The sequence below is a fragment of the Plectropomus leopardus genome, chromosome 18 (assembly GCF_026936395.1).
Source record: "Plectropomus leopardus strain MGB_pleo_1.0 chromosome 18, ASM2693639v1, whole genome shotgun sequence".
Taxonomy (NCBI): Eukaryota; Metazoa; Chordata; class Actinopteri; order Perciformes; family Serranidae; genus Plectropomus; species Plectropomus leopardus.
The window spans coordinates 17,999,012-18,024,712 of NC_142193.1; the positions used below are offsets into that span (position 1 = coordinate 17,999,012).

General features: G+C 40.6%; 2 protein-coding genes across 3 annotated transcripts; both read left to right on the forward strand.

Moving 5' to 3' along the window:
• On the forward strand, positions 1-4,227 carry pycr1a (pyrroline-5-carboxylate reductase 1a). Its single transcript, XM_042505014.2, has 8 exons — positions 1-158; positions 392-463; positions 587-657; positions 834-1,013; positions 1,704-1,925; positions 2,041-2,133; positions 3,019-3,182; positions 3,499-4,227. The coding sequence occupies exons 2-8, from the start codon at positions 397-399 to the stop codon at positions 3,665-3,667; spliced, it is 966 nt and encodes a 321-aa protein (XP_042360948.1). The 5' UTR covers positions 1-158; positions 392-396; the 3' UTR covers positions 3,668-4,227.
• Positions 4,228-4,378: 151 nt separating this feature from the next.
• Positions 4,379-24,746, forward strand: LOC121956708 (transcription factor MafG). Of its 2 annotated transcripts, XM_088091296.1 has the most exons (4): positions 5,152-5,333; positions 5,937-6,077; positions 18,203-18,275; positions 19,903-24,746. In XM_088091296.1, exons 3-4 carry the CDS (start codon positions 18,240-18,242, stop codon positions 20,353-20,355), a joined length of 489 nt encoding a protein of 162 aa, XP_087947422.1. In that variant the 5' UTR covers positions 5,152-5,333; positions 5,937-6,077; positions 18,203-18,239; the 3' UTR covers positions 20,356-24,746. The 2 variants fall into 2 exon arrangements, with proteins under 2 accessions (XP_042361007.1, XP_087947422.1); XM_042505073.2 differs by lacking the exon at positions 5,937-6,077 and having other exon boundaries at positions 4,379-5,333.
• The last annotated feature ends 955 nt before the right edge of the window (positions 24,747-25,701 follow it).

Consider the following 25,701-nt stretch of genomic DNA (forward strand, 5'->3'; position numbering starts at 1 on the left):
TTGGCGCTGTCGCTCGTCAGTTAGATTTATCACCGCAGGTACAGTAGAGCGCGAGATAGCGAGGCCACGTTGACAACGTTGTAATTTCAGATATTTCTGTCAACCGGTTGCTATATCGGTCGGTCCGTCGGTCAATTTAGGAGCTCTTCCGTTAAGTGGTAAGTCTGCGAGTGGATTTACTGTACAACAATATGGCTGCTCCCGTTGTGGGTCAACAAATGTCGCTTAATAAGGAAGTAAGAGTTTGTTTACTACTACAGCACAGCATACCCAGCGCTGTAAAGAGGCTACAAGCTTCACAACAGTTATTTGACTTACTAAATCATCTGTCTGTGTTGAGATTTTTAAAAAATGTCCCTGCTGAAGTTTCCAACTCTGCGCACGCACACAGGTAGGATGAGTGTGGGATTCATAGGAGCGGGCCAGCTGGCCCACGCTCTGGTGAGAGGCTTCACAGCCGCAGGTGAGTTTTGAATCACACTTGAAAATGTTTTTAGGCACTTATTCAGATTTGACTCGTGTTGTTGATGTATGTTGATTGCAATCAGACACTGGAATGACTTTTGGACATTTTGTCCCCTTCAAGGCGTGATTGCCACCCACAGAATCACAGCCAGTTCCCCAGATACAGATCTCCCCACAGTGCAGGGACTGCGGGTGGGTAGACAATTAAGGATCAATACTTTAATCCATAAGTGATTCTGTTTAATTCTGGATATGTTTTGGGGTTTGCAAGGTATTAAACATTCCTTTGCTTGCATGCTATTAATTCCTATTTTTTTAATCCATGCCCAGCGAAGTACTACAATATGTCTTCTGTCCCTTTTGTACAGAAATTGGGTGTGAATTTCACCACCAGCAACAAAGAGACAGTGAGCAAAAGTGATGTTCTCTTCCTGGCTGTGAAGCCCCACATCATTCCTTTTGTACTGGATGAGATTGGACCAGACATCGAAGATCGTCACCTTATTGTGTCCTGTGCTGCAGGTGTCACCATCAGCTCTATAGAGAAGGCAAGTCATAGCCATCTGTATTCCCATGCCAATAACTGGACACAGATTTATAATAGGAGTCCTGGTTAATATTGACAAAATAATTTGGATTTTTAGTTACTCATTATACAATATGAACTATCAGCATTGCTGTATATACAGTATTTAACTTAGATGAACTGTGTATAAAACTGAAATGATTTGTTAAACAGTTAAATAACTCCAAAAAATTCTTTACTTAATTTTAGCTGCCTTTAAGGCCATAGAATGCATTATTTAAACTATAATTTCATGATAATTAAAATCCCAAACGATTAGAAATGTTATGTGACATGGCATTAATCACCAAACATGTTTTCATGTAACTCTCAGCTCTAGATGATGGCTCTTACTTTTAAAATTCTGGCTTTATTGTGTTTTTTCTCTCACTGTATTTCTTGGCTCACACGCTGCAGACCCTCGGGCAGAACAGTCACATGTTGCAACATGACATTGGTTAACTGCTTGAGCTTGAAACATTCATTTTCATTTAATAAAGTAAAAATGTTATATTACTTAGCAGACTAAAGCAAATGAAATGTCAACTATTTTTTTCAACTAGAGTGTAATACTTGATTCTTGTTAATTTTTAGTAACTATGAATGATTGTCTTAGCTCAGCCTTTTTTTCCCTGTAATTTCAGGACTATTCATACATTGCTATCCCTTACAGAAGCTTCAGCAGTATCGCACTGATCCAAAGGTAATGCGGGCCATGACAAACACACCAGTGGTGGTGCGTGAAGGGGCCACTGTGTATGCCACAGGCACCCATGCAGAAGTGGAGGATGGAAAGCTTCTGGAGCAGCTGATGGCCAGCGTGGGATACTGCACTGAGGTGGAAGAGGACCTGATTGATGCCGTCACTGGCCTCAGCGGCAGTGGTCCTGCTTACGTGAGTCATTTATATAATGTCAAGTGTATTTTAAATTTTTGTTGCAATCTCGAAAAATCAGTCTTGTGGATGCCCTCATTTAATCATTCTAACAATTCTGATTGTGGCTTTGCAGGCGTTTACAGCTGTAGATGCTCTTGCTGATGGCGGAGTAAAAATGGGTCTGCCCAGGAGACTGGCGGTACGCCTTGGAGCCCAAGCCCTGCTGGTATTACTTATATCTTTTAAACAAATATGTGTGTTACAAATATGTGCTTTCTTGGTTTTTTTAATCAGTTTTATCTGCTTTAGCTTGCACATGAGGATATTATGACATTCTCACTTATAAATACTTATGAAAGTTAGTCAATTTCGACTCACTTTGGCACATTTATATTTTGATGTAAACATTTTCATGTGCACTCTCCTTGTATAATCTTTAAATCCAGATACAACGTTGCAGTCTGTCTTGTTCTAGACCAGTGTTTCCCAACTGGGCCAGACAGGGGCTCCAGCTTTTGTCCTTAGTCATTAGTTCAAGGTCCACGCATAAGATAATTTACCACATATTAAATTTTATTTCACAAAATACACAGTCTTACGAAACAATAAAATAAAACATAATGCAAGAGCAAAGTGCAGTCACTTAAAACGTAATACATAAATAGCACTGAAACCCAAGAGAGTGCATATTATTGCTTCAAGATCAGATATAAATGCTGCAAAAGCACAGCATGTTAATAGGCCAAATACTAATACCAAGAACAGGGCAAGAAAATAGTAGCTGAACAGCAGGAAACAGCACTTCAAAATAAAAGCCCTATGCCAGAAATTTTAAATAAAGGGGTTGTTTTTGCAAACTAGATTGGTTCAGGAGTCACTTGCGGTCAAATCAGGATGGACATGCGACCCACTAGTTGACAAAAAGAAAAAATAGCTTTGTTGTCATTGAACGTAATTGTACAGTGAAATTTGCTGTGCAGTACCTAAAATGATACACACACTCACGTGTTCACATACGAAATAAATTATGAAAAAAGACAGCAGGTTGGATATGATGTAACCAATACTGTGTTTGTCTCATGTGCATCTGTCCCCCTGTGTTTTCTAAAAGGGGGCTGCTCGGATGCTGTTAGACTCAGAGCAGCACCCTGGCCAGCTCAAGGACAACGTGTGTTCACCAGGGGGCGCCACCATCCACGCCCTGCATGTCATGGAGAGCGGTGGCTTCCGCAGCCTCCTCATCAATGCTGTGGAGGCCTCCTGTGTTAGGACTAGGTAAGTTGATCAGAAAAGTGTGAGACAAACAAACTAACAAATCATATTTGCTGTCATAGGGATACACAATAAATGCTTTTAAGTTAATTGTTATATTCAAATGCCCAAAGGGTGATATATTTCTTTTGGAGTTTATAATTCAAACAGTAGATGGAGCTATATGCTAGTTATGTTACAAGGAGAGTTTTGTCCTCAGGTTATTATTTACCTAGTGATAGGATTATTATTAAACTGCTACATAATGTTGTGATAAATATCTATGTTTCATACTATATTGTAATTGTCTCTTTGTTTGTCTGCCCTTCCCGTAAAAAAGGGAACTTCAGTTTTTGGCCGACCAAGAGAAAATCTCTGCAGCTGCCATAAAGAAGACAACTCTGGACAAAGTGTTGCAGCAGCCAGGAGTGACTGCAGAGGCAGTTGGAGTCAGATCTCATGGGATCAGTTTATTCAACAGCAGTAACCACAGGGCCAAGAAAAAGTGATCATTTTGACATGTTTGGAAACAGTACATGTTATCGTCTGACACATCAGGGAGGATGCAATATATGCTGTAAATCAACTATTGCTGGGGGTTGATAGTTGGATAGTTGGAATATAAGGTAACATAATGGATTATATTAGAGATTTTTTTTAAAATCTGAATTTTGGATGAAAACTGTACGAGCCATATTTCTTTTTTGTAATGAACTGCCTTACCTTTGTCAGGCTAGGCTAGACTAGAATAATAACTGCAATACCTGTGGTTGATAAGACTTTCTAAATCTTATTTTAGTCAGTCGTTTCTGATGGCGATTGGAAAAGTAAGTTAACAAAATAACAATGTAATGCAGTGCAGAGTTGTGAAGTCGAGTCACTTGACTTGGACAGGAGTCACAAGTTTGATTATATTAGACACGGCTTGATAAAATCAAAAAAAGATTTGCAACTCTACTTGGACCTCAACAGCAATGATTTGTGACTTCACTTTGACTTGAGCCTTTTGAATTGAGAATACTTGATACATTCCCTCATCCCAAAAAATAAACAGTATTTTATTTAAAAAGTCTGCCATGAATCAATACATTCCCCTTCATTTCCTAAATCAACTAACATTAATGCTGTTCATCCCCAGCAAGTCGGCATAAAAATCTTCATACCCACTTTGTTTGAACTAATCTGACAGCGTCCAATAAAGTTGCATGAATGAACCGTAAAGAACTGTGCTAACATTAGGTTAGTGCACCCCGGTTTGAGAAAATAATAGCAAATATGGTTTGTTTGCATACAAAAATTAAGCAGTGGTCAATTAATTTTCTCACCAAAATATGCAAACATAATATTATATGATGCAATTAAATTGTGAGGATATTTTAAAACATTGTGTCATTAAATATATATATATACATATATATATTTTTAAAAAAAACATTTCCTGGATTTGTTTGTGTAAATGCGCATTGGCAAGTGTTGGAGTCAATACTGTTTTACCATTCACTTAAAAGTTTACAAATTAAAATAATGAGGCAACTAGGTACAAACCAGATTGACTAAAATTAATTAGATACAAGTATGAACACACACAGGGTTATCTAATTAGTTACATAGTAAAGCTATAAGATTTTTTTTTTTTTTACACGTTTTTAAGTTTGATATTATTTTAATATATGCATATAGATCCTACTTTTTATGTGATATATGAAAAATGAGTGTTCTCATGTTTATACCATATTGTTACAGACGGTGTATTTGTCATTCATATCGGGAAAGTATCTAAACAACAGAATTCACTGGATAGTATCTGTGAATAATTTTATAAAGCAAGTCTTTGATTTTGTTGGGCAGCACATATTTGTAAATAGAGTAATTAATGAGTAAATACAGTATTTAATTTCTCACCATCAGGTATATCTTTGGTTAAAATGTTTTTTTCCTTGTGAGGAAAGAAGATCCTTCATGAATGAAGGCACGTGACCAAACACGATGACGTCTGGCTTCGATACAAGAGAAAGGAATCAACAAGGAGAGCACGAGCTGGCATTTGGAAGCGCCGCCGCTTCTGTCAGTGAAACCGACATTTAACTGTGCCTCTAATGTTTTTTCACCGTCTTGTTGGTGTAAGAAAAGGTCCTTGACGGCAGCAACTTCAGAGAGCGTCATTTTTTCAGTCAGGTGGGTCTGTAAACCAAACAGAGTCGGTGTTGTTATGCTGAGTGTGCATGCCTTCGCCTCGCCGCTGACAAGCTGGCTGCGGCTAGCTTCATGGGTTAGCATACCTAGCTGCTTACATTTATCGTCAAGTTGGGTTAATTTACAACAGAATTGGTTTTCAAATTAAGAGTATCCTTATCACTAAAGCGTTTAAAAAAACATGTTTTCTCAAGTGTTGGGTTTATTGTGAAAGCCTCTACCGGAAATGCTTGTGTAGCCGTTGGGAACAGACGACGGTCGGGTCCTACTATGCTGAGATGGCAGCTAAGCTTTTGTACACACTCATGAGCTGCGAATAAAACATGTCATTCAGATTTTGGGGTTTGATGTAGCGCAACGGCCAGCAGTCTCGCGCGCAAACGGTGATTTCCCCGGCTGAGGAGTCGCTCGTGGTGCCGTATCGCTACAGTTATAGTAGGAAAGGCTGAGCACGGGGATTTCCTCGCCTGCTTGTTTTGTAGGCGGGGAGTTGTTTGCCACTTTCACAAGCAGGCGTTGAGAGGTTGGAGACAGAGTCGAGGAATGTCAAAACTGTGTAACTAGGTTGCTTTTGTGATTAAACAGTTGGCCAAGGCATCCACCGTATCGCACCGCTTCTTGGTGGTTTGTCAACTCATGCGCTTCTTGCTGTTCAAACCTGCTGCTTCATCACCTCGTTGTGAAAAGGAGCAAGAGCAAGCCGAGGCAGCGGTTTAGCGAGATCAGGTTGGTTTTCAGTATTTTCCCTCATGACATTTTTGTCAAATGTGAATGTGATTGTCAGAGCAATCTGTTGTGCTTTTGTGCAGCTTTTAAATGCATGCATGGATTTCATCTTCTTTTTTTTTAATGGAATGCAAAGCATCGTTTCGGATTGAATTGGTTCACCTGAAGTGACAATTCATTTAACCACTGGTTAAATTGTAACAATGGCAGTGCCAAACCAAAGCCGCCGTCCTTGGCTTTAATATCACAGCCAGGCTGGTAAACCACAAATTTTTTTATTATCACAGCCAACAAACAAACAGCGGCATTTTTTTATCGTGCTGAATCATCACAATGATGTATTTAGTCGTTCTCAGAATCCACCCCGAAATATGGCACCACCGGACAAAGGTCTGCACGGTGGATAAGGGTCGATGTTTATCACCAAGCCGCCGTTATTAAGGAGATGGATCGAAATGGTGCTGATCTGTCGTGCAAGTCAGTCATCAAGCCATGAGCATCAAGTGATGACCATCATGCAATTATCAATAGCCTCATCTACATTCAGCTGAGAATGTGCATTTTATTGCAGTGCTGTCATGCTACATCAACAAACCAGGGTGTGAGTACATTTAGACTAAGTGCTTAGATGTCAACTGCGATGTCAGATCCATTTAAAAAATGCATGATAAGCAATATATTATGCCTGTGTTGTTATAATGGAGTCCTGCAATATGAGTGACTGTTTAAATTGGGTCATGTGTAATTATGGGATGTATGGGAAGTTAAAAACAATCCTAATGTAGGTAATATTTGAAATAAAATGCAGGTGTGGGGAATAAGTGTTTTGGTGTGTGTGGCATGCTGTAAGTGCTTTTTTTATTTTTGTTATTGATAGAGTACCAGCCTGCGTGTGGTATTTAATGCCATATAACACTCAATTTCTTTTATTTTGGGATAGCAGATGCTCTTGTTTCCCTGTGTGTGACATGATGAAATTTGCTGCCTATTAGAGTGCACGCTTACGGAGGGCAGGTAATGAATTATCCATGGAGAATCTCTGTGCAATTTGAAAAGTCACCTTGGAAACTGTTGAGCATATATAGGCACGGCTAAACAGATAGAAGTTGCCCATTCTTGCTCAGATATCCAACTTATTTCATCATCTCTGTTCATGCGAGCAGGGCATTGAAGTGTGTTTAGCAGACAGGCCAGCCCCACATCAGAAGCTTGGCTTCGCAATAAAGCGTAATGCCCATCTCTGCCTTTCTCTGCAGGTAACAAGAACAGATGAGGGCCCATATAAGAGCCCGATGGGGCTGGCAGTAGTGTGTGGATGGAGGCAGGGAGTGGTGGAGATCAGCCCTAAGATTTATCGCCTCCTGTATTGAGGTAGCGAAGATAAAATAAGGCTGGATACCACAGAGGTGAACCGAGTGCACAACTCATACCCAGTGGCGTTGCTCAGACTGGGCAGGCGGTGGAGGGTGGAAAAGGATATTTGAGGTTGATGAAACACGAGGCAAGACTTTACACAGAATAGAGTACACTCTGGCCACCAGCACCTCTGTATGGCCAACACAGCTGCGCCTTGGGAATAGTTACGCCTATTCAGGACAATTAATAGCCTCCAGAAAGGAACACAAATGTGGGATTTGTCCACAAAAGTGCTGCTTAAGCTGCACGGGGAAATGGGAATGCCTGGAAGGAAGGGAGAAAAAGATCAATATAGTTTTTTTCCCCCTTTTTTTTGCAGTAGGGAGGGAATGTTGGTGATGAAACCTCTTGCAAGTGTAGTGCGGATTATGATTGCTTAGCGTTGCGATATGCCCGCTCCACTTCTCAAAGTAATACTTTCATCCAGACAGAGTAGCAAGTGTGTTTGATGAATTTCTGTTTGGAACTTGAGTTAGACTTGGCATGTTCATTACTGCTCTCTGTGTGTTCATAATTTAGATTAGCCAATATCGGACAGAACATGGAGAGCACAAGCGTGGAGCCATGCACTGGCTGCTGTTTTTCATGTAACCTACTTTTATCTTGGCTGATTAATGTTTGAGACGTATCAGTGGTGAACTGACATTAAAAACAAGTGATTTAACAGTACCCATATTTGTGTAAGAGGCCAAGTCAGAATGAAACAAGGGAATGAGGCAGGGAAGAAATTGTCAGTTTCAGTGCGTTTTTTAGAGCTTTGGGGAGCTATGTTCTGATATGTTCTCAGCTGGATATGTATAAAATTTTCTAAGGAGGTTAAAGATAGCGAGACCCTGTTCTAAGATAAGCAGTGTATAACCCACATTGGAAAGGAGCTCAGGCAGATCATTAGACTAATGTTCGTGCTGTCTGTATTGGTTCTTGATAAAATTATCAGATTCTTTGTGGGTTTCCCACATAAATGCCTGATTAAATAATGCTACGCATGCAACAGGATCCAGCAGTCATAGTTTTTATTATTTGCTCTGCCCAGTCAATATCTCTTTACTGGCACCAGCAGACTGTTTAACAATAATCAACATTTCTAAATGTGGTGTATTTATTCAAAAAAAAGTGCTTAAAAATAAATCAATAAAACTGTCCCCAGGAAATCTCTATTACTGAACACAGCATTGAGTCCTTTATTTGATAGTAATTCAGTTTATTAAGTGTTTAGCTGGCGTTCCCGTGGTGCACAAAGTGAGCAGATTCTTTAATAACATTTCAGCTCATCTGTGGATGGACACTGGGTGCTTAAGGGATCAAACTTGTGGCCTTACTTTTACAAAATAACATTTTAACCACCAGACCAATTAACCATAGTTTTTCCTTTCTACCTGCTTTAATATGTGATTAAATTTGTAATTTGTTCCAGTACTCTCAGCTTGTGAGGAAAATATGTGAGGGACTGAGAGGCAGTTACATTGAGAACCAGAGTTAAAATTCTTGGTACTGAATGTGTTATTTATTCAGACTGCATTCTGGAGTGACGTAATTGTAATTTTTAAAATTTATTTATTTTTTTGGACAACCACATCAAGTGTGAGGCTCCATCAAATATCCTGTAGGCAGACATCATCAATCACTTGCCGTAATTTGAACTGAGCGGTGGCAATGTTATTAATAGAAATTAGCATCTTTGTTACTTCCAGGTAATAACTCTGGCTAACTGACTGCATTTGAATCAAAGCACTCCCCAGGAAAAATAAGATGATAAATCGGTTTTCTTTTTTTTCCCCCATTTATTCAGTGATGCTGCTGAGCTCGGTTTGTTTGATGGCTGTATCACAGACTCGTGTTTTAATTGAAGAGAATCCACCTCAAATCATAGCTGTGCACTGGTACCACTCAAAGGCGTAAATTATTTCAGTATGATTTTACTCTAAATAGCATTAAAATGTGTTGAACTGCTGTAGTTTAGCCTTTTGTGCTGCAAAGGCTGGTTTGTTGCTGTTAGGTCAACGCAATATGCATTTTATATGTATGCAACCAATGTAGTAAAGCTCCTGGATATTTTGCCAGTGTGTGGGTTGCCTGCAACCCTTACTTCCTCTGCCAGTGCAAGGCCGAAGTATCAAGAGCTATTCTCTTCCTGTTTAATCAAGTCCTCCAGGCAGATACTGTGGAAGGCCAATGAAGTCTCCTCTCCTGTCATACTGCTTGTACTAACACGGCAGCTCGGAGAGTAAACAGCAGCTACTGAGCTTGAAAATAGGTTCTGTATGTATCGAAACATTGGTAAATGCAAACCAGTCCAACCCCAATCCCTTTAAATAAGCTTCACATTATCAGTGACTTCAGAAAATACAAAATCCCTTGAGGGAGGTGATTCATGTTTTCATTTTAAACCACATGAACTGGATGCAAATTCCAGACATAAATGTACCACATGCTCTTCTGCATGGTATAACACACTATCTTCCATATGGGGCTTTTTCAGAGCCAGTGTTCATCATAGTACATTATGTTACGGTGTCTATTTTCACCTTGTGTCAAAGATTTTTTTAGAATGTGAAGTATTGTGCACCAAGAAATTACACTTGAAAAATATATACAGATATTTAGCTTTCTTTACTTTCATCATTTACTGTTTGTCTCCATCTTACAAGCAAAAATACTGCATAGTTTGTGACCAACATCAAATGAAGTAATTTTGAAATATCTTTTTAAAGTTAAACACATTTTTTTCAAGCACAAATACAGAATTACCACATATTTGGCTAGATAATTATTAGTTAAGGATGTTCTTAACGACTAATTTCCCTGATGTTTAATTAGAAGTTTAAACTCAGACAAGTCATTTATTTAAAAGTAGTAGAACCAGCACTCACAGATAAATTAACCTATGAAATGTGGGCAAAAAAAGAGGTAGACTGATGAAATTTATTTATTTGTGAGTCCTGGTTCTCTTTGTTTTTGGATCCTCGCCACAAGCGTGCACCTTTATGTATTGTCTAAGATTTAGTATATAGTTTTGTTATTGTCCAAATATTGCATTTAAGAGCCATTTGCAAATATTCAACACATTTAAATGCTTCTGATATATGTGGAACTTAACAAGCAGTATTATAAACATTGCATATTATCCTACAAAACATGAAGACAACTTATTAAATAAAATCTAAATACTGCCAAACAGCACTGGCTTTATGAGATGTCATCTTTGTTCAACTTTCTACCTCACTGGTCTACCCTAAGGGGGGCGGTGTGAACAGGCCAATGTGTTTATTTGGTTGTTTTTCTCTTTCTTTTTTTTTAAAATTTATCTGGTGTTGTTAACATAAGTAGACGCCCATTTTTTATAAAACAGTATTTTACAAGGAAGTCATGACATTTCAGTTGTAATTATTTCAATATGCTATTTAAATGTGTGCAATAATAGAACAATACATTTAACCAACTATTATGCCTGGTGACAACTAGCGAGTATGACAATGTTTAATCGAGTAGTTGACTAATTGCACACGTCTCTAGTATTAGCTTAAAACAATTTGTCATACTCCTAAAATGCTGGTCTTTTCTTAGTTGAGGAATGCTTATAGATGTGTCTCTTTACATTGACATCTCTAAATGAAGGCAGCAGTATAATTGTGTTACAAGACAGATATTCAAAAAGGGTCCAGGGTGAGCTGGACTGTTAATTGTCATTTTTATATTCTCACTTTTCTAAGACTGAACATTTACCCTGCTATTAGCTTAAATGCAATGCTTTGTGAAATTAGAAACATGTAAGCTACTGAAGCTACTGGCTCAGGTTTAGGTGCTAATAATAAGTCTAATCACAAGCAGCCATGCAATTTTCTCTGGTTTTATTATGCTGCAGGTAAAAAATTCAGCTTGGCTTTTGCATGACTTCTTTGACAGTAAAAAAGGCACTTCTTTTTCTCACTATATCCTTTTGTTTCACAGTACGCTTAAGTCTTAGCTGATCTACTGCGTTATGATTAAGCATCATATCCAGCATCCTTCTATTTATCAGCATGAATTGATTTGCAGGTAAGAACAATTTCAGGACTCTTTAATCATTCAGTCACAGTGATATTTATTCTAAGGGTCAGTCCCTTCAAAAAACAGGCATAAAATTATGGTTAAGTGCTATTTTAACGTTGCCCCGAACTTCCTCTGGTCAAAAGTATTGGCTTAGTATTTCCCCTCCACTACAAGCGTATCACATTTCCCTCTGAAAGCTGCTGAATGATTCCCCCTCTCCCTCTTTTTGTCACTCTTATTTCACGCTCTGAATACTTAGTAGTTAATAGCTTCCCTCCCCTCTTCCCATCGTACCTTTCTCTCACACAGACACACTCTCACACTGTGTTTTCTCCTCACACAAGTTTACACCAGTCTTCCAGTAACTCTACCAGAGCTATCAGAGGAGTCTGATTTTTAATTTGCGGTTAAATGGTGCCCAACACATGCAGGCTGCTTGATAATTGACTTCACTCAGCTGAAGGGAGGAATGATTAGATCTGAATATCTAGGCGATCTTTTTCGACTTCGAATTAGAAGGGAGGGAGTAAAAGCAGTGGCTCCTCTGATCAGGCATGAAGTGTTGAGAATGGCTATTTATGGCATACAGGGTGAAAATGCTGGCTCTCTGCATTAAGCATCTCAACCCTGAAAGAGCAAGTGGACAAGAGGACAAATAAGCACAAAGTGTAAATTAATGAGCCAAACAATAACAAGAAAATGCTGACTTTTTTTTTCTTGTTACACACTTATCTCATCATGTGCTTTTCAGTATCTTTGTGGTTGTCATCATTCTATTTCCTGTGGAAAGTCCATGATAATGGAGCGAGAGGCTACAACTTTCATACATTATTAATAAATGAAACTGAATACGTGATCATACCAATTGCACATCCAGCTCTCGTCTTTTGTGTTGTGTTAATCATCTAAGATGTGCAGCTTTAGCAAAGATAGGCAATGGCAAATGGTGCTAAATCAGTCTGTTGTAGGGACTTCCCGATCAAGTTTTTGTTTTTTTGTTTTTTTTATACCCGGATCCGCGTCATTTGATATTAAGTTTTTTGCCAATACCAAGTCCTGATTCTAGATAATACAGCTGCACTCTTCAAGTACTTTAAAGTTTTTAAAATCAATCCAGTGTGTATGCTTGGCAGTTTAATAGTTTTGCAATGCAGTACAAGACAGAAATCTCCATCCATCCAATCAGTTCCTTAAGGCTCTGTCATTTTATTTTCTTACAAAATAACAAAGTAAACAAACTAAGAATATTTTTATGTGGCTCTTATCACAATTTTTACTTATTGCAGCCTTTTTTTTCTTTTTTTTTCTTCCCAAAATAAAGTAAACTATGTCCTCAGAAGTCGCTTTCAAACTCCACTTAGTATAGCATTGTAATAACAGTACAGAACACTATAAATAAGTAATACAATCATAATTCCACTAATAGCTTAACGTTAACATTCCCAGTAACAACAAATAAAAATCTGTCACATTTCTGCTTACAACATTATAGTTTAACTAGTTCACAAAAATTAACAGTGTTAAATTTCATGTAAAGTGGTGAAGCAGCTTGAGTTGAACATGAAAAAAATAAGTTCTACATTTCAATAAAACCTGAATAACTATTGCAACTCATGTTCTCTGTTTACGACACCTGTGCGACAGCGGACATAAAGAAAGGATCAGGCGGCGGGCGTGCTCAAAATAACCAATCTCGATCAATAACAAAATTTGCTGATGCGGCAGATATAGATACAGATCCTTGTGATCTGATCAGGACATCTCTTCTAAGGCCTAGTTTACATTAGGGCCAAAGCCCCTAAGTTTCTTCTTGTAGCTGTACAAACCTTTAAAAGCCTGGACAAGGCACAGCAAAGGAAGGAAATTTAAACTAGGAGTATGAGCAAAATGAGCCACATTGTGCGTCTGCTCTTTTGGAGTGAAATGCATTGTTTGGTGTGAGATGATATTCAGCTGTTAGTTTCACAGAACTGAGTTGCCATTGTTGGATGCTGCCTGTGCTTTCCTGAAAACAGTCTTTCATCAGCATGCACCTCCACTGTCTAGTTTTATTCACTTCATTAGCAAGCTGCCAGTGCAAAGTGCTAGGACGCTTCTTTCCAAGAAGTGATCATGACAACTTAAATGTATATGTGCTTGTGTGGTTTTGGTAATCTGTCTGTGTGCAGATACATGTGCATGCGATTAGTTACGTGATATGCAATCCACTATCAGTGAAGCCTGCGCCCTGTTAGTCCTCCCCAGCCATGTTTAGTATTCAGAGAGCAGGCGCTGTTGTAATCTGGATTCTGAGGCAGGTTGCTGGGGTTTTTGTTTGCTCTTATGGCCCTGATAATCTTGTTACACTGCTGTCAAGTGGAGCTGGCTCTCCCTGCAGCCCTGAACCACCATGCATGCCACCTCCAGTACCAGAAATCCACCCCCCACCCTCCCCTTTCGCCGCCCCCACCAGCTTACCGCCATTTTGAGACAGCCGTTGATGGAAGAGCCTTGGATGTATCCTTGAAGAATCACCTCCTGAGCATCTTTATTCAGCCTCCCACCCCCGCCCCTATCTCCCACCCCCACCGTAGGCAGTGAACGACAGTGATAAATATTCATCAGGGGACGCAGTGCGTGGATGCTGTAGCCTCGGTTCCCCCTCAACAAAGGGTCCCCTAGCTAATGGTGTCCATCCTTGGCAGCCCCCCTGGAGAGATACTGTGGAGGGGATGAGATCATTAAAGCATGACACGGGCTCAAGGCCGGACCTATCATGTCACATCAGCATTTATCCCACCAGAGCCCCCCCTTTGAGTCTCAACCTAAGCCGACCCCACCTTCACAAACTGCCCTCTATAGATTTAGATGAACACAGACAGCTTTTGAAGGTTGGCTGGGTTGCTCTCATCGTGTTAGTTCAACTTCACAACTTCCTAATTGGCACCTTGGTTTTGGTCCTTGCTGAGATCAGTATTTTTTTTTTTTCTCAACCTGTTCTTCTCAAGCTCCTCTAAATGTGTCGATCGTGCATTTTTCACAAGGCTGTTTGCTCTCTCTCTCTTTCTTTCTTCTCACCCTCTCTCTGTCCGTCTCTCTCACCATCCCCTCCTTCTCTTTCTCCGGGTGACCACACTCAGCGATTTCTATTTCCTGTGGGTGTGATGTCTCTCCTCCACAAGCAATCAGCTCTGATTTGTCAGCGTTCTTCCAGGCGATTCATAAAAATTCAGCAAGCACCTACAAAAGACGTCTGTGTCCCTGCGCTTGCTCCCTGCCTCTGCTGCCCCTGTGCTCCAAGCTGCTGCGCTTGTCTCCTGCTCACACAAAAGACCTGAAATCATTAATAGGAGATAATGCACATGTACAAGGAAGACACTGGTGTCTAGTGTCCTCGATTGCGACTTTTTAAGAAGTGTTCTACCGATATAAAGAGGGCCCTCGCATAAAACTAGGCTGCCTCTGCAGTAGAAAGATGCAAATACTTTTGAAATTGGCTCTATATGACCAGAGAAAATGGAGAAAAAGGACACTTTTGCTTAAGAAGTAGAAAATCTACAACTACCAGAGTGCAATGCGCCTTATCAGATGCTCGTGCTACTGGGTGGCATAATGTGGACTGGTCAAAGTGAAACAATGGTGGCCTGCTGGATTTCATATTACAGTTAAAGAGTAAGCTAAAACATGTTTCTGAAAACAAATGAGGCGAGGGATTTGCAACCCAGTAACAGAATCTTGGTTTATGTTAGGAATGCACAATATATGGACATGTCATTGGCATCAGCAGATGTGGCTTTAAAATATCAGAATCAGGCAACATGCTGATTTGAAAAAAAAAAAAGTGGACATATCGATATCGGTAATTGGTTGTCGGTCAGATGAGTTGTTGTATATCGGCGTATCAGATATCGGCAATATCTATGCATCTCTAGGTTATATTTGATTAGCGCTACTTAGTTTTAGAGTTTGATCTCAATTTTTCGGCCCCCGTTTTTATTGTGCAGGAAGCAATGTGGCACCCACTGTTCACTAACTCTTGCCATTACAGCGAAACGAGGGCATTAAATACATTTCTGAGAACATTTTAGGCAAGAAAAAGGTAGTGCCTGAAGGTAACCTTGTTTTCTATTTCTACCGACGATCGGATTTCGATCAGCGGTAGTTGGAGAGAGGGGTTGGTGTGTCTCTTAGCGGCGGTTGGCGGGCAATATAAAAATGTGGAAGTACAGCCTGTAGATAGAGCAACAGCCCCAAGAGCCGGCGAAACTCCTCTTAATGATGTAAATTGCATCATTTAGAGGAGTTTAGAGGGATATCTGGGCACTGGTCAGATGGAGGAAAGTTTACCACAGTTCATCTACACATACTACGCATGTTGTTTTGATACAAAGCTGGTTGTAAATCAGCAAAGTATCCCTTTTAAAAAGGTGAACTTGTCAGATCCAAGGGCAATCTGTTGCAATCAAATCAGCGCTGCAAATCTAAAATTTCCCTCACGTTTTTTGAAGATTGTAGGTGTGTTTTTCCTTTCTTTTCATCTCTGTGTGTTTGTGTTTGAGCATTCTTCTTTGTCTCTGTGAGGTATGACATGCCTGGTAGTGGAAGGGAGCAGCTGTGCATTGGACCTTGTCTGTGTTGTGCTGCCATGCCCTGTCATTGGTAGCCGTCTGTTGGCAGCAGCCTGTGCTGGAGGGTTGCAGCCTGGGCTCAATCATTCCACAGTGTCATATGGTGAGCTCTCAGCCATGCCAAGCCATGCCTACTATGTCACCCTACACAGCTGTGTGACAGAATACGCCTCTTCAACCTGGACAATGTGCCATCTATCCACATTTTCAAGATTCCAACTGGTTTTTGAACAATGTTGGGTCTAGGCAGCTGAGGGGGGAAATGATAGGCTTACATGAAATTTGGAAGAAGCATCCTTTTTTTCTACTCTCATCCCGGTAGCTATTAGTGGAGTACTTTCCTGTCTATTTGTCCATTATCTGTGCATCATCAGGCAGACCATTATCCCATTATGTTTTGCATCTGTGGTCCAAATGCTTACTGGAAATGAGTCACCACAAAGACCGGTGAAAGGTAGGTGTTACTATCAGTCAGCTATTCATAGCCAGCCCAACAGGGATGAAAGTATCACATTTAAAAAGTCCTCTGCAGAACGTGAAAGGCTTTTTTTAAATGGGCATCTGCAGCACAGGAAAATATTGCTGTTTTATGAGGAGCCAAAGGATTTTTTTATCTATTTTTTTTTTTTTAAGTGAAAGCATCAAGAATGCGAGTCACAATCTGACCTCATGTTATGTCCCCAGCCTGTGTGATAGTGTCGTATTCAGGTCATTTTTAACAAGCGTCTGTCTCTGCCTGTTTGGCTCAGGTGACCAGTCCACCTGTAGCACCCCTTTGTTGCCATGGAAATATCCTGGCCATCTTAGTGCACTTCAGAGCTACGATCCATCTTTTTCTTCCCCCCTACCTCACTGAGCTTCTTTGCACACATCATGCATATACATGATGACTACCTTAGTGGGCGTGTAGGCTATAAGCACATGCACACACAGACAGTAGTTCTTTTTAGGATTCTTTTTTGAGGATTCTTTTGTTTCCTGTTTTGATGCTGAAAAGTTGTAATAGCCCACATGCATTTGTTTATGTGCTCAGTACAAACACACACTGCTGGGCTGTGTAAATCAGCTTACAGAGGCAATGTGCTGGCTGGGCTGACTGTGGTGGGTGCCTGTGTCGCTGACACAGCATTTACTGTGTGTAGTGTAAAGCACCCAGGGCCACAAATGTGTGTGTGTGTGTGTGTGTGTGTGTGTGTGTGTGTGTGTGTGTGTGTGTGTGTGTGTGTGTGTGTGTGTGTGTGTGTGTGTGTGTGTGTGCGCGCGCATACTTATCCTGTGGCAGAGCTCACACGGTGAAAGGCACCCAGCATTCTGTCTGTCTGTCTTAACACCAGTAGGTTAGATTTCTCATCTGCACAGCTTCTCTTGGTGTTTCCCTCAGTACTGACATGACAGAATAAACTGCAGTGCAGCTCTGTTGTTCTGGATGGAAGCTGAGGCTCTGCAGTAGTTACAGCATATCCCCTTTTTCATTGATTTATGGGATTATAGTCGCACACCAGCCAAATCTAGACAGGTGTGACTGTCTAGACTGTAGCTCATACAGTAGATGAAAGCCTGCCCTGTGTCCCTCAGTGATATATTTTAAGCTGAGGTTGTATGTACAGTAGAAAGGCTAAAGGCTTTGTTTCAGTCCATCTGCATTCTCTGCTGGTTCTGCTCCGAGAGGTTGCACTTAACAGAAGTGACTCTTGAGGTTTGTTTTCCAAGAAATAGTCGTGAATTGCTGCCAGCCAACTAAATGTCATCCTACTTGTGACCTGCCGTGCTGCTGTTTGAATGCAGTGCAGAATTTGAGTGAGAGAGCTTTGTTGGAGAGGGTGATGCATTTCACTGAGGTATTTGTTCATAGTGACAGGTGCAGTAATAGTCTGGTACCGCTCGCTGAAAAGACTTGGCATCACTTCCAAGGAAGTCATAAGACCTTGACCCACTTTGCATCTTGTGTATTTGAGGGGCTTTGTCATGCTGTAGCATATTTGTCAGAGACATTTCACAGAAATAGTCTTCTTTTAAGTTATTTTTCCTTGAAATAATGTTCTGTGTATTGATGGTGACTTTTCTCACCCACAGACCAAACATCAGTACAGGCGGACGCGGCTCTCGTGGCATGACTACCACAAACAAGGGAAACAAGGCCTTGAAGGTAATTAGCATGTATGACACAGAATTACATTTGTCAAATTGTCAGTGTTGGCTACAGAACTCATTACTTTTAAGCGAACCAACCGAATTAAGTCTGTGCCACAGAGTACTGATTCACTTTAAATCAACTGGTGATAAATTGAAATTTACCTAAGGGCGCACTTGGGTGAAAAAGCTGGGTTCAGACAGGAGCTGGAAAGACCGCAAAGCAACCCCTCATCCAAGGAGGTTCAAGAGAAGAGAATTCATAGTTTCAAATTACGTCACACCATTGGGGTACAACACACGTGCAGTGAAACCTGGTCTGCAGTCGCCGAAAGGCTCAATAGCTGCCACTATCATAGAACAAAAAAAGTCCAAATAGGAGACTGTAAACAGATGCTTTCTCTATGCAAATGTTCTATTGTATATCAGCCACCATCAGTGTGAGTTTACCCAAAAGTTTTGTCAGGCCGAGCGCACCTAAGGAGGCTAAAAACAGCTCACCCAAAGAGCACCTGATTGAACAACACCCCTTTATTTCTTGCACCGTCTGCTGTGAATGTCCAAAATTGCAGCTTCTGATACACTGCAAATGTGCCATACCCCATAGCTCCCATGCAGGTCAAAGACGTGTCCCAATCTCCTTTGAATAGCGTTGCCCTCATCCTTGAAGCTGCCTGTGATACTCTGTGTCTGCCTCGGAGTGTTTCGTGGCAGAGACAACAAGACTCTGCAGTACTGCCAGTTTCAGAAAGGAGGCAGAAGTGCAGCAAAATACCCCAAAGCTGGAAAGCCGGCAAGGGAGCTCCTTCGGCTTCTCGGAGAGCCAAAACTATTGCTGCAGCTCAGATAGTTTTGGTCTATCTGCTTTTTTTCTATTTTATTTTAGAAGTAGCCTAGTATAACATTTGATTGTGATTTTGTTTTATTGAATTATGGACTTATTCCTCCTATTTGTCAGTTGTGTCTAAACAGAGAGAAGAGAGGGCATGCACACACATAAGCAGACAGAGGGCCCTAATTTTCCATGGAACGCTGTCTGTTTCCTCTCAGTGCCCATGTTGAGCAAAGGGACTGTTCACACCGAATGTGCCGCAGCCCTGGGCTCCACAACCGGCTCCCAATCTGCAGTGATAGAGATAGATGTGCCACAATCGAATCTGTCAATAAACGCACTAATAATTGATTATGTATGGTAAAACGGCTTTATTAAATATATTTCAAATTATGTGATTATAAAAATTGATAAAATATGCATCCCATGCGTCCACATATTTGTCTGTTGTGTCTTAACAGTCAGCGAGAGAAACAAGTAGACACACCAACACGTACAGACAAAGACACACAAGCAAGCAGAGACAGAGCTCTCCATGTGATTTGAAAAGGACAGACAAGCAGAATTGTTTGTTGACCGGCGCAAAGAAATGCGCTTCTGGTGTTAATGGCCAGGCGACTGCTGACAGGCAACACATCCAGGCGCTTCCGCATTTAGTGTGAACCTGGTGTTAAGTACCAAAACACGGTACCAAATAGTATAAGTACAGAATTCAAGGTGAACCAGTATCGGTATCCAGCCCTACAAATTCTTAAGAGGCCAATGTTAAATGCTAATATAAAGACCAATACTTACTAATCCCCATCCCCAGGTGAAGCGGGAGCCAGGGGAAAATGGCACCAGCCTGACAGATGATGAGCTGGTGACCATGTCAGTGCGGGAGCTGAACCAGCATCTACGGGGCCTGACGAAGGAGGAAATCCTTCAGCTGAAGCAGCGGCGGCGTACCCTGAAGAACCGGGGCTATGCTGCTAGCTGCCGGGTGAAGCGTGTCACCCAGAAAGAGGAGCTGGAGAAGCAAAAGGCTCAGCTGCAGCAAGAAGTGGACAAGCTGGCCACAGAGAACGCCAGCATGAAGGTGGAGCTGGATGCTCTGCGTTCAAAATATGAGGCCCTCCAGAGCTTTGCAAGGACTGTGGCCCGCAACCCTGTCACCTCAGCTAGGGGACCTATGGCTTCCGTCATTGGGCCCCTCATCCCTGGTAAAGTAGCTGCCACCAGCGTCATCACCATCGTCAAATCCAAAACGGAGGCTAGGTCGTAGTAGCAGAAACGGCGGGAGGAAGAAATTCAAGACTAAACTAGTCAGTGCATCGTAACATGCCGCAGGATTACCTGTGTAAGTCCTCAGTTTTAACTCTTGGCACTAACACTAATGATATGCTTCCCAAATTCACTTTTTAAGTATGACTCAGCAGTCTGCACCTGTGAACAGACATGATGTGATTTAGGGTGACATGGTCCAATTGTACGATTTAGAACGTTACATTTGGTTTTTGAAGAATCATTTTTGAATCATATTGAGAATCATATTTGTGATTACAAATATTAAAAAGGGAATATTGGGTTCAAAAGTAAAATCTAACTCAGACAGTTAATAAGTTGTTTTTATAAGGTACTGTGTGTGATGTGCCTGTTTCCTCAAGACTGAGCTCTTAAAATGTTTCCGTCCTAAGAATTGGTATTTGTAGAGTCTCACAACCAGTCAAATAATAGGCATTAGTCTTTGCCCCTGAACTCGTTTGCTTGTTATTATGCACTGACTAAAATCTGGCTAAATAACAAACAGTCACAATCTCTTGGTGTGGATGCTATAGATGTCTTCATAACAGCCTGACTAACCCAAATCTAGTAAATTAGTCAAATTTGTGATTTTGTTGGTCGTCTGTCAAGAACATAAGCGTGAAATAATGCTCCCAAATCTAGCATTCATTTCTGTTTATATACGACAGGCTTTAATGAACTTGTCATTATCAATATGACTGGTAGATGCAATAATATATGTATGCACTGAAAATACAAAGAGGTCTTGCATATTTATGGTTAAGTGGAAACGTTTAAAATGATCAGCAGTTCTTAATGATATTGTTCCAGAGCTGAGTGCCATTCCAATATGACAAGATTCTTCTACAATATCTGAATACCTGAATGTTATAACAGTAATATCCTCGTGTTTTGTGGGGACGGTGAAATCCACAAACATTTTGAAACATAATTTTTGCTCATAGAGAAGATCCGTTCAAGTTGTTTTGTTTGAAAGATATATATTGCATTTTTTGTAATTACTTGTCGACAGGGCCGTCAGATATTTCCAAAAGAAAATCTTTACACAAGCTTTACTGTTTGAATTGTTAAGGTGTAGAAAACTTTGTCTAATGTTGAGTTCTTGGTTTTTATTACTAGGTAGATTACCTTCCATTGTTTATAGAAATACAGTTAAAGAAAACATAAAAAAAAAACCTGTGACATCTTTTTTGCAATTGTACCGAAAGTGGCTTACTATTGAAGTCTGATAGCTTTTTTCTAGTGACTAGGCGCGTACTGTGGGGTAGCGCGTGACGTGATGTGTAAGTGACAAGTTGGCAGTGTCGTTCACTGTATAGATGTCAATGCTGTGCTATTTAAAACAAATCTGTAGAGCTAAACTAGGTGGTGTAAACAAGGTCAATTGTCTTTGTGCGTATTGGCATCTGTGATATCCTCCGCTTCCTCGGTGTTAGTTACAAATCATATCGTCATTAAGAGTTTACCACATTGAGCCATGTAAGACAGAATTGGGTGGAATAGTGTTAGTGACTTTTACCTGAAGTGATAATGTCACTGCAGAATCTGTATCATGGTTGCACCTGGTGCTGGATGCCCTCTAAATACATCCTCTGTATCCTGCAAGTAAATGACTTCCTTGTTGGGAAGATTTCATTACCTTATCAATTCCAGCCAATTGGTTTGAATCAAATTTGACAGATTAAATGGAATGTGATGTTAAAGGTCCAGTGTGTAGGATTTAGGGGGACATATTGACATAAATATTATATATATATATATATATATATATATATATATAAGTATGTTTTCTTAAGTGTAAAACTACCTGTAAAAAAAAAAAGAAAAGTTGTGTTTCTCAACCTTGGAATGAGCCGTTTATATCTGCATAGGGATTGGATCCTCATCCACGGAATCCGCCATGTTTCGCTGGCATATTTCTAAATTCAACCAAATGTAAAATATCTAACAACATTTGTGGCCAGCTGGGTTTATTCAGTGTTTTTACCTATTTGAATCACTGGGTCCGTTTGTTTTTGAGAGACAGACCTCTGCAGATAATCTGGCTCCCGGTAAAAACCTCCTGTACGTCTGGATCTTAAATTATCAGAGAGAAAAGGTGAGCACAAATGAGCGGGTACTGGGCTGTTAAACACTGATGTATAACATGAAACTGCTTTATTCTGTGCTAAACCACCTAGTCAATTTGTTTCGGAGAGGAAGAGACCTCTGTGAATAATTCGGCTCCCGGTTAAAACCTCCTGAACATTGACCCTTGAAGTAATTCTAATGGGCAGAAATTTTAGCTGGTTGCAATCTGCCTCTAAATCTGCCTAAATCTCACACACTATTCCTTTAATTGTTTTTTTTTCTTCCTAATGTTGTAGAAAAATGTCCTCAAGATTATACCACTGAGATTGCATCAGTGAACTTGAAGGGTACCCCGCCAAATGGTGCAGCATTGTCTTGTCTGAATTTCCCCTCTGGTCTTCAGATTGTCAAATGTCAAGCGGTAGGGTTTGGCTGAGGGTTTGTATGCACTAAGCTCCTGCTTGTTTTGCTCAGGACAAAACAGGTCGCTCTAAAAATGAACAAACCATTCAAGATGAGAAGCAGGGACGGCAGCTCTGTTCAATTTTGTTCTCCTTTTTCTTTTATATAATAAGCATGTCATAAAGGGCTTCAATCCACACTCGGAAAGAGACACAGCAAGACCACGTAGAATTACAATCAACAACTGCTGCCAGCAGCACTCCTTCTGTGCCAAGCGTCGCATCACTCTCCTGGTCCTCTAAAAAGGAATTTAACAGTGGAGCAGTTTTACACCTCAAGGTGAAAGTAGTTGTGTAATGACATTAACCGAATGCACTTCTTCTGGATCTCACTCTCCTGCTGGTCAGAATGTCTTATAGTGTCGGCGAGGTGTTAATCTACAGTCACTCTCAAAACTACGCCTCAGCAAAAACTCCATGCCAGAGACCTGGGTGCTGGTTATACTGTCTGTGTGCAAGTATCCTATCCTCAACATGCTTAGCTATATACATTGACTGGTTAACTGTGGGAAAATATATATCTGACTCTTGACATAGCCCAGTATTGATGTTGGCGTCCTTATTGCTGTGGCAGTCTTGTGGAGTGAATCTTTTTTCGTGTCAAGTGTCTTTTAAGGTGTTCGAGCGGCACCGCCGACCAATCTCTCGATCTCCGCTAGAGATGACGACTCTCTCTTTCTCACACATACAGGTGTATAGTATGTAGCTACAGTAGGTATTAATGACCATTGTGAAAAAGTGACCCTTAATATGCAACTCAGTGGAAAGGTGTGAAAGAGTAGATGTACGAGTAATCAATATTGTCAAAGTGACTATGGTCTGTTATTTAATAATTCTTGCTGTTTTGTAGTTTTTTTTGTAAAAAAAAAAAAATGTGTTTTTTATTTTGCCCTCAGATTTTGACTCTCATAAAGGAAGAGCAATTGGCCCTTGTTTATCGTAGATAAAAGTGTGTACAGTGTTTAAAAGGAATCACAGGACAGTTGCACTCAAGCCTTACTCACTAATTACTCTGGTCTTAAATTGGCTGAATTTCCCGATATTGGACACCCAACTCAAAGATATCGCTATTCTGTAAATGTTTGTGGACTGAGCAAAACAGATGCTACATTAAATTCTGTCACAAGGGCCACTTGCAATATTTTATTTTCTTCGGTATGCGTGCGCGCGTGCGTGTGTTTTGTACGTTTGAGGTTCCTCTGCTGCTACACCAGTCATTAATGCTCGTCGTTTGCTGTAGCATCATCCACAACGTTTCTGTTCTCATTATGTGTCGAGTGTGTATTTGAAATTGATCTTAACACTGTAATTTGTTCTGCAGATTTCTATTTTACTTGGTTATGGCTTTTGTTTTTTCTTGTTTTTTGTTTTTACAAGCAACATGTTAGAGAGGATAAATAACAGCACTTGTGTGGCAGTTGAATTTAATAGCTCTCAAGACAATTTTTTTCATGAAATTATGCTTTGAAAACAGTCGACTGTGCAGGTTTCTTCCTCTGACTCTATGGAGCGGGTCTGTGTTTCAAAGGTATAAAAATCTGACTAAAGTGAATAATACAAAGTTAATTATCTGTTTTGTTATTTTTTCTGTATGGGTTGTAATAAAATATTGCAGTACTTTGTATGAAAACAGACAATAGTTAATTGTAACTATTTATAAATTAAATTATTGTACTTTTTGCAATCTGTAGATAAGTACTATGTATTCATATATACAGTAACAACTGTGGATTTAAACGTGATTCTCTGAGGTGTCTAAGTTATTGATGTATATATTGTATGTTTGTTGATACAGCTTACTTTATTTTCTATAAGACCAATAAAATGTTTTGGAAAATGATATTACTGTGTCTTTGGAGGCTTTTAAACACTGTTGAAATGGGGTTTTGTCATATTCTGTGGCGTCATTGACCCAGTTTGATACTTGTAAAAATAAACCGGCGGGGAAGGCTCTTTGCCGTCCAGGGTGGGTTTTAGAAGACAGCGATCATTTAGATGGCACGATTTCTTTTTCTGTGATCCAAAAAAAGCCGTTGGGCGACCCACTTTGGCTAACCTCAGCGGACATATTTTTGGCCCGACACGAGTAAAACATTAGAGTCATGAAGGATGTCTAGGTGTGCTTGTCCTAGATTAGGAGGAGTAGTGAGTTAGTCATCTGTGCTCCCTATGGGCCTCCTAAACCCCCCTCCTCTGTCTCAGTGCACCTCATCAAACATCACCCTCCTCAGCAGCGTTTCAACCCCAGCACATTCAAAACACATCTCATGAGAGAACATGCGGAGACAAAAAGACAGATGGCTGAAGGCGAGCCACATCTTACCATTCCATCCTTCGGGGTAAGAATAACCCCGGTGCCTGTGCACTGTTGCAGAGTGGTATTGTTCCTCCCTTCTCTTAAATTGAAGAGACTCCTACAGGTCTGTGTGACCTGTGCCTTAAAACAGGCTTCTCTTTCTCTGGATGCCTGCCCCAGACAACCGGATGGCCTCTGAAGAGTTGATTAATTTGGCGGGTTGGGTTAAGGTGAGCTGGTGGGCAATCTAGGACAGCATTCTTCATCTTCACCCACTTCTGCAGCAGGTGCCTGCCCCAGTTCTCAGACCACAGCCCCGCTGTACAAATAATGTTGCCATCCCCATCAGCAAGGCCATTCATTTAGCATGTCTGCCCTGCCAAAGCTTGGCATGGGGCTCCGCTCTGCAAATGTCACCATGGCAGAGGACATGCCTGTTTATAAGAGATGCCACGCTGGGTGAGAGGTGTGTTTCTCCCTGTTCACATCAGCAGTTATT